The sequence below is a fragment of the Plasmodium cynomolgi genome, assembly GCF_000321355.1.
Source record: "Plasmodium cynomolgi strain B DNA, scaffold: 0018, whole genome shotgun sequence".
Lineage (NCBI taxonomy): Eukaryota > Apicomplexa > Aconoidasida > Haemosporida > Plasmodiidae > Plasmodium > Plasmodium cynomolgi.
The window spans coordinates 1-9,933 of record NW_004192652.1 but is presented as its reverse complement, the minus strand read 5'-3'; the positions used below and the strand labels follow the sequence as shown (position 1 = coordinate 9,933).

Genomic DNA, 9,933 nt, shown 5'->3' with positions numbered 1-9,933 from the left:
AAACTTAATAGTTATATGTAAATGTTAATTATTATTTAAAAATAAAAACAACAATATACAATAATAAAAAAAATAGACAAACCAATGAAAAAATAAAAATTTCACGGGAAGAGGAAAAGCAAGCTATTAAAAATTGGTAATAAGTTGGATGACTATTCACATTTATAATATTTTGAGATTTTTCATTTTGGATTTCCTTTTTATAACTAATTTTATAATTAGTTCCCATTTTTATGTTCTTTACTATAATATTTTTATACTTTGCTAATATATTTATAAAATATAATGTATTCTTCAAATGTTCTTAGAATACAATTATTAACTTTATTACGTAATATATAATTACATTAAATCCCATTGAACTTTTGTAATAATACATCCTATTTTATATTCTTATTAAGAAAATAGCCTTTTTTACTATATGTGTAAAGCTTATCATTCCCTAATACAAATTTGTGATCCTCATTAATAATTCTTCACCCTTACTATGTTACATACCTTTTTTCAATACTTTACACTAATAATTATTTCAATATTTGCCTCTTTTTATATGTCGCACTTCCTGCACGACTCTCATATTGGGATAAAATACATATAATAAATAATATAACATGTAAGTTTTATTTGCATATTATCTCTACTTCATCGACACGTCATATTTTTCCTATTAAATATAATTGTGTAAATCTAAATATAAATAATTTTTCAATTTTATTTTTAATTACATTTGAAAATAACACAATTTTTCTCAACTTTTTTGGTAAGCTATTTGTACCCTCTGTCTTTTCTGATTTATCTGTCCAGAATATGGATTATTCATTGGTTCTTCTGGCATATAGTCCGCACTAATGTCATAATTCCTTCTTTTTTTCTTTGATGGTCCTCTGCTAATCCATGTCCCAAGAGGAGTAAACTGATGAATGAATAAAAAAATATAATGTATTTATTATACATATACACTACAGCTCTAATGTTCATAAAAATTAACTAATATTTATTAAACAATAGTACAGATATATTAAAATACAATTTTTATGTACTTTAAAATAAATAAAAAGGACAAAAAGTATTCCAATAGATAAAGCAAGCATAACAAAAGTACGGAATATTGTGGATTTAAATATGTCAAATGTATCGTCTATTTCAATAGAAGAATCAGGCTCATCCCCAATTTCGAGAACATTTTCATTAATTGAATTAGTACGAGTTTCTTGTTCATTAGTTTTTTCTTCATAGTTTTTGGGTATTGTATTTTTGCAGATTAATTTGTTGCGTTCTCTGCCGTATATCTTACAATCGATTATGTCTTCATCTTTATATTTTTCTCTATATTCTTTTGGAACCTCAGGAAATAATGTTGATATAAGATTGGTCCCTCCATTTTCAGAAATTAGGTGGGTTTCCATTTTATCAAGCTCTTTTTCAATTTTTGTTATATCACGATAGACGGATACTAGTCTAACTCCTTGCATGATATTCCCAGATTTTAAGGAATTATCCTTGTTTTCTAAAGAATCTGCAAATATTTCAGCAGCCCAATCTAAAGTTTCTAACTCTGTAGGTTGTGTCTGCGATTCCCGTTGAAGCGTTTCTTTCCCTGCTAAACCACCTCCAGTTGAACTTTGTTCTGAATTAGTTTTATTGCAGCTTAATCCAATATATTTCCCATCATTCCCAGTAACATTTGTACATTTGAGATTATATATATTCCCGAGATCTTCTACAGGGTTAGAAGTAATTTTTTGTTCTTTTACAATTCTTCTGTTAAGTGCTTTTTTTTATGTCGACTATATGCTGGATCTTCGCAAATGTAACCGAGAAATTTTCCATCCACTCCATTTTTTTTAATACAACTCATATATTTAATTATCATACCTTTGTCCAAGTTGGAACTTCCAGGATTCTCTAATTGTTCACTACTCATCCCTATGCCTCTATTATTTCTTGAAGCGTCACTTGTATGAACGTCACCTTTTAACTTCAATAATAAATCATCTGGATCATATTTTTGATCATGAATAAAATAATTACATTGCCACCAAAGACAATCCTCTTTATGCTCATAGTATATTGTTGTTATATATTCAACAAATTTAGCATAATCATTGCATTCTCCTTTAGTACATTTATCAATCTCTTTAAAATTTTTAAAATAATCATGAAGATATTTTTCCTCTTTAGCAATCTTAAAATCAAAATCTGAGTTATAAATAAAATAAATTCTATTATTTTTTTCACTATGACTAATATTCCCTAAATGAATGATTTTATCTATAGTTTGTCTAGCTTCATTTCCTGAATTAGTAGTAAAAATTTTCCCTAATTCATCCACGATCCAATGAGATAAATAAAAATATGTGGACTTATATTCATCTTTACCCTTGTGAGATGCTAAATTATCTATATTCCTTAAAAACTTTTTGCAAAGTGTTATAACTTCATCCGTATTAGTTACAAAATCTTTACACTTATCATCATATATAGCATCAGTAACATTATTATTTAATTTTTTATATTCTTCATAAGTAGGTAATTTTTCTAAAATTGCATCCTAAAAACAAAAAATAAATGGCATAAAAAATTACATCTTTCGTTTTTAAAATAATTAAATTTTTGTTGTGTCGTCTTCAATACAAAACTCTAATAATTCAGTCTGCTTTTGTGATATTCACTATGAATTTGTACGCACCAATTCTTCATACTTTGATTTATCCATTCCATTTTGAGTCATCTTAATTAAATTAATTGGCTATAATAGTTTATACACAATTATTGCTAACATAAAAATAGCAACACATAATCCATTGATATACTATTTATATTTTCTTATTAAAATGATCATTTAATTATACATCTTCCAAAAAGAACAAATCCATCTATTATAAGCTCAAGACAAAATAGTTAAAAAAATATTAATATCACATGAAGGAAAAATCTTGAATTTGGGTAAAATGAAAATAAAATGTAGCATGAATAATATATAATAAATGTGCAAAAGGATACTTTAAAAATTATTATTTTATGGAAATACTTTAAATAATTTTTTAATTATACAAATTATGACAGTGTTCCTCTAGTTTAAATATGTATGAATTGCGTCTTATATTGAAAAGTTTAAATACACTTCTTCAACTCATAATAATACTGAGTATTCTTGTAAACTATTGCTTTGGAAAAAAAATTAGAATTACTAGAAAACACTTTGATTTCCATATCAAAATAAATAAAAAAGCATTTATTATATATAGTTTTGCCTAAAAAATATAACAGTTATATATATATTATTATTTTAATATCTTTGAATTCTTACTAAAACCATGAAATTTAAATAAGAAAAAAGCATATTAAAAAATTTTATTTATTATTAATAAATATTTTATAAGAAAATAATATTAATTATAATTGTCTTATTTGTGTAGTTCTTTTATAATTAGCAATTAATAAAATTTCGTTCAATTTTTTCTTTCATTATTTTAATATAGTCCCTAAATCAATTTGTTCCAACATTTCCTAATTTTTCGATATTTTTTATTTAATATATCCATATATTCTATTAATAATATAAATACAAAAAAAGCGTGGTACGGATATTTTAAGGAAAAATAAAAATATTTTATATTCTGTCAATATTATTTACTTATAAAATGTAAAAACAGGGCGTTATTTTTCATTTATACTATAACATATTTTAGCAGCATATTATCGGAATTTAAAAAAAAAATGTCTTAATATATCATAACATAAATAACTATTTTAAATAAACATTAATGTCTCTTTACTTCTGTTTTGTAGAAATAAAATGGTGTTTATGAAACATTACATTACTTATAGATTTGGATTATATTTTTTCTGCATTTTTTTCTTTCCTTTTTCCCATATCAGTGTTCGAATGATCATTTATTATATATTGCTCAAAGAAATTACGAAATGAAGGATAATTATTATAATGCTTTGGTGGTGTTTTATTTTTATCAAATGTTAAATTAAATCTGCATATTGTTATATAGCCACCCAGTATTTTAAGCATAATTAAAAATGTATTTAATAAAGATCTATAAAGTTTACTGCAAAAAATATATCTATTTATATGTTTAACAGTTTTTGCTAATCCATATTAGCTGTGAATAAGAAGCACAATATTTCGCATTTTTTTTTTTTTATTATTAATTAACCCGCTTTAATTTTTTGTAAAATGGAAAAATAATATACAAGTATATTTATGGAAAGACGCAATATCTTCATCATGCTATCAATTTTTAAAATGCATTAATGTTTTTATAGATCTAAAAGTACTTAATATTTTTCATTTTTTGGTCATTATATTTGTTCAATAGGTTAATTTAACTTGCAAATTTTTCTTTTAAGACTGAAAAATAATATATGGCAAAAATATTTTTAAATAATAATTTCCTTTACGTTTCATATAAATATTATGTTAATTATCAAGGTATGCATAATTATATGGCAAGTAGTATGAGTTATATATTTTTTTTACTGGACTTAAGGATTTTAAAATTTATTTATCGTCTTTATTTTTTTTTATAATGTGTTGCTGCAATATAATTATGCTGTTTTTATCAGACGATAACTCATTTTCGTACATCTTACAATTTACAATTATAGAATATTTCTATAAAAAGAAACACAAATTTATACATTATTTTAATCACACATTTAACAATAAAAAGGCTTTAATTAAATGTATTCTTCTTAATTGTTTTGTAATGCTAAGGGTATGTGCATCAACTATTTCTAATAGATGTAATGAATGGTGAATTTTCGATATGGTTGTTTCTTTTCGCATCCACAGAACAAAATAAAGGTACACCAACTGTTTCCTTAACTACAATTATTTTAAGCTTGTACGAAAATGTAATTTTGAGTAATAAACTAATATCATATGCTTTTCTAATATCTACAATGGGTATTTTAATTTTCCAATGAATTAAAAATTCATAGGTTTTTATTTTTATAAATTAATTCCATTCAATCTTCATAACTTTGTATTCTAAAGTAATTTTAATACACTTACATATATAACATCTTTTTAAAAACTATTTTTGCATTCTCATTAAAACAATAAATAAGTACTCGTAATATGCTTTAAAAACACTTGCACATGTCTTGAAATATGATGTGTAAATATAGTTTTTTCTTTTATAAATAGAGCGATATAATTGAAAAAGTTTATGATTTGGCGCTTATTTCATTATTCTTTACTTCCAATTTCTGTTATTCAAATAATATTCCTTAAATTATTTTTTTTCATTTTTTCTGTACTTTAAATGTATAAATCTTGTGTAACGTTTGCGTACAAAAATATGTTATTAAAATGCATATATTAAAAAAAAATTGTAATTTTAATAATATAAAAATTTTTATTATGTGTACAATAAAAGTTTTTCTATAGATTTATTTTTAAATATCCATGCATAATCAATTTCTTGTTGCAGACTTTTTTGTGTAATTATATTTTTATAATGTCATAAATAGAAATGTTTATAATTGTTGTTTGCACTTTTTTAAGAAATTTAACTTCTCTTCTTTTTAAAAAAGATCTTCTATAAACTAAAACTATTGCTTTTTCTTATTTTTCCTTTTATTTTGTAATTGTAATTTCCAGTAATTTTAGTGCAAAAAATTATATATTGTGTGGACTATCTAAATATGAAGTAAAAAAATACATTGATCAAAACTTTCGAAATGTACAGCATTTGTACATGCCATTTTTAAACAATAAAAATGTGGGTAGCTTTTTAAGCAGCACATTTATAATTAAAAACTGTTATCTCATTATAATTACTTATATTCATAGCTTCAGAACATTTTATTTGCACTACGAAATTTTATTTTAAATTATATTATGCATTAAGATAATATTTCCAAAAAAAAGTAATGAGACCTAATTCACAGAAAAAATAGATTAAAATGATTTCAGTAATAGATAGACAAATACCAAATCAACATAATTTTTGTAATAATAAAAACTTTATTATTATAAATTTATCTATAAGCAAAATTTTAATTTCAAGTCAAATAAATTATTTAATATACATAATAGCAGAGTCGTATCTGCATTAAATATATATATATATATGTTGTATTTAACACAGTTATATGGCAAATGTGTAAATAAAAATTGTACAAAACAAAAATTTACGATGAATTACGATATTTTTGTGAATTTTTCGGAAACAAACTCCTTTATTTTACATTCAATCAATAAAAAAATATTTTTTCACATATTTACTTTTGTTAAAACTATATGAAATGTAATTAAAGAACAGTTCTTATTATGAAGTGTGGAATATATTAACATGAAAAATGTGATAAGAAATGTGCAATTTTATTATGAGGAATTGCTAAATATATATTTACAGATAATTATAAATCTTTTCTTTAATTGCATTTAACATGGCTAACGATATTCTAGACAAAACCCTTCAATTATTTAATACAGATGTAAATATTTATTTTTTACAAAAGTACTATTTATATAAGTTTCTCTTAATATTTTCAATTTTTATGCACATAACTAAAAAATCCATTCATTGAAAGGATCATTTCTTTATTTATATATATTTATTTCTATTTATAGAATGTTCTCACTAGCAAATCAAAACTACATATGACTCATGTTTTATTTGATAAAGAGAAGGGACCACAAAATGAAGAAAACCAATGTGATACAAAAAAGGAGCCCTTTACAATTTCAAGTAAGTATATGTGTAGTGCTGTGCAACTTTTAAATCGTACAGAATTGATAATAAAAGAATTTGATAATTTGTGTCAACAACATGATGGTCATAATAACTGTTGTGATTATTTCATCTATTGGCTCTATGGAAAAATGATAGAAAGTAATTATGATGCCTACAATATCCACTGGCTATTGAATAATGTGAAGGTTCTTATGGAAAAATATAATATTTTTAATGGAGAGAAATGTAAGTTAAATGAAAACTTTTTTTCCATATTAGACATTAATTTATTAAAAATAAGATAGCCTTATATTATTTTTTAGAATATTATGACAAAATAAAAGAAGCTTTGAATTCTATACCTATTAATAAAAATTTATACTGCCAATATATAAAGGATATCTTTGGATTATACCAGAAAATACAGCAGGAATATCGGTCAAAATTAATTGAAGCGTATATTCCTGAGATACCGATATTTCGAATGAAATTTGATGCAGAGCAAATCACTTTTCTTAAAAACACTTGTAATGATGACTCTAGAAATCCTATATTTGACATTGAAAACATAATGCCAAATTCATTGAACGAAGAAGATGCAAAGGTAAATGCGCAGGCAACAAATGAAGTACTATAAAATGATTTTATTGTAAATGTAAGTGAATCTGCTGTAAGAACGCATAAATAAGTATGTCATCATATTTTATTCTCATAGTTTCTTAACTTTCATTTGACCATTGTGCAATTATTGTAAATAAATACATTTCCCTTGCAAATAACTTTTTATGTATTCTTATTTTCAGTATGACATTTTTTATAATTTAAATAAATATCAAGCAATTGAAAATCTATTAAAAAATAATGAGTCTAGTACTTCTGCTGACGCGTCTTTTTGTAATAGTAACATAAATGCGGGTATAGAACATAATGAAAAGTTTAAAAATCTCTGTGAAAAGTTTATAAAATTCCTTTTACACTTGAATAGTACAGAACACAGGCATGTCTCCCCATTTAAAAGACACTTTGATTATTTGAATTATTGGTTAAACAGTGAATTAAAGAAGGCTAGCAGAAGTGTCACAAGTTTTATTAAATTTCTTGATGAACACTTGGATAAAAATTTCGAGGAATACATTGATTATATTAATTTTAAAAATAAAGTATATAATATGAATGATGATATTTTTGAAAAAATGCGTATACTATATAACTTGTATGATAATTATAATAAAATTATTGATACCTCAAATGGTACAAAAAAATGTTCGGATTATTCTAGCATATGTGCAGATGAATATGAAAAAGGAATAAAAATATATCTTAATACGAATAGTTATAAGTTTTTTAATGCATTGGAAAGATTTAGAAATATATAAAATAGTATTCAGAAGGATAAAATCAATTGTATAAATAAGGATTTATCAGAATTACCAGAACTTATTACGATTAAAGAAAAAGTAGAAAAGGAAATTGAGAACAAAGCATCAACTACATGCGCATCTATTAAATCCCGTCGTTTAGAAGTGCCTCCTAATGGGGAAAATTCATATGTATATTGTTACCTTTGCACTCATAATGTTTATCAAAATATCTTCTAATATGCGATAATTGATTAAACCAAATAAACATTTTAATGAAAGAGAAGTGTAAAAATTTTTACAATTCATTTTATATTCTTTTTTTCTAGGCTGATAACTTAGATACGTTTCCTGCACATGAAAAATATGAAAAATTGAGTGGCACAAATATTGATGAGCTTAGTTGTGCTACATATTGTAAAAAATTGATATCTTTAAAAGGTAGTAAGAAAGATGTTCAAACACTATGTGCCAAAATGGTAACAAATTTAAAAACATTGCATACGAATTCTGATGTAGGGAAAACCCAAAAGGATCGTTGTTCATTTTTAACTCATTGGGCTCGTTATCATGTAATGAATTTATTTAGTAAGAATCCTATTTCTAATCAAGAAAAACCTCTTCTTAAAGAGCTTAATGAGGCAATATTCAACGTTAATGAAAATATAACAGAATGGAATAATCGGTGTAACTTCTATCTATATGGCAATTGGGATTATTGGAAAGAAGAAAAAGATTTGCATGATTATTTTGTAAATCATGATAAAATTAATGAGTATGCTGATAGGCCCAATGGCGATACCCCCAATAAATATTGTATCTACCTTAACCACATTAATGATTTATACAAAAGATACATAAAGGATTGTTGCATGTGCTTTATTAGACCCAATTTTGATTGTGAAGAAAAATGCCCAAAATATTTTAAGTGTGAGAAAAAATATTACCCTTATGATCTTATTTCTAAATTGAAATGTTCAAATCAAAAACCTAATGACACTGTAGAAGAAATATTTAAACCTGTAACTCTTGATTATACTGTTGTAACCAGAAGTCAAATAGAATCCTTAAATTCGTGTAATAGTTCTACGTGTGAGCAAGAGTATAACTCTTATGATCTTATTCATAACTTGAACAGTCCAAATCAAAAACCTAATGATAGTGTAGAAGAAACAAATAAATCTGTAATTCTTGATCATACAGTTCTAAACAGAAGTCAAATAGAATTAGTAAATTCGTGTAATAGTTTTATGTGCGAGCCTTTTTATAAATTTGTATCACTTGGTTATTCACTCCTTGGGGGAGGTTTTATTTTTTCTTAATTTATAAAGTAACTAAAAAATATTTTTTAAGTGTATATTATTTATGCTACTATTTATACGTTGCCTTATACAAATGCTTTCCCTATAAATATATATATTATTTACGTTCCTTACATTTTACTTTTACTCAAGATTGCTTCTGTTGGATCCATCATATATAAGAAAAAAAGAAATAAAATAGAATTTGTGTATAATTCAGAAAAAAGGGCATGATGAAGCGATACCTCATGAGAAATCAAAGTCTAAAAATACAAATTTTGAAAATCAGCGAATTCGTATAGCTTATCATACTTCATAATATGCTTTATATAATGCACTCATAGAATAGGAGAACAACATATATGTTAGGCTATTAAAAAGTAAGCAATAAGACTACATACATAATAATATATAATGAAGAAAAAAAAAAAAAAATTTAAAACCTTTATATATATATAATTTACATTTGTAATTAAATATATTTTTTTTTTGTAATCATAGTATAATATAACTGTTTAGTTTAATCTTTTGTGGATAACATGATTATTTACAAATTTTTAATAGTAAATTTTC

The 9,933-nt window shown here is 24.0% G+C and overlaps 2 protein-coding genes across 2 annotated transcripts; one reads left to right on the top strand and one right to left on the bottom strand.

Annotated features, from left to right (window-relative positions):
• Positions 1-983: 983 nt before the first annotated feature.
• Positions 984-2,731, bottom strand: PCYB_001450 (hypothetical protein; the record flags this gene model as incomplete). Its single annotated transcript, XM_004227567.1, has 3 exons — positions 984-1,720; positions 1,789-2,551; positions 2,690-2,731. 3 exons carry the CDS (start codon positions 2,729-2,731, stop codon positions 984-986), a joined length of 1,542 nt encoding a protein of 513 aa, XP_004227615.1.
• A 5,657-nt stretch (positions 2,732-8,388) lies between these two features.
• PCYB_001440 (hypothetical protein) lies at positions 8,389-9,381 on the top strand (the record flags this gene model as incomplete). Its single annotated transcript, XM_004227566.1, has 1 exon — positions 8,389-9,381. A coding segment is annotated over one exon (993 nt), but the record flags the coding sequence as incomplete, so codon positions are not given.
• Positions 9,382-9,933: the final 552 nt, after the last annotated feature.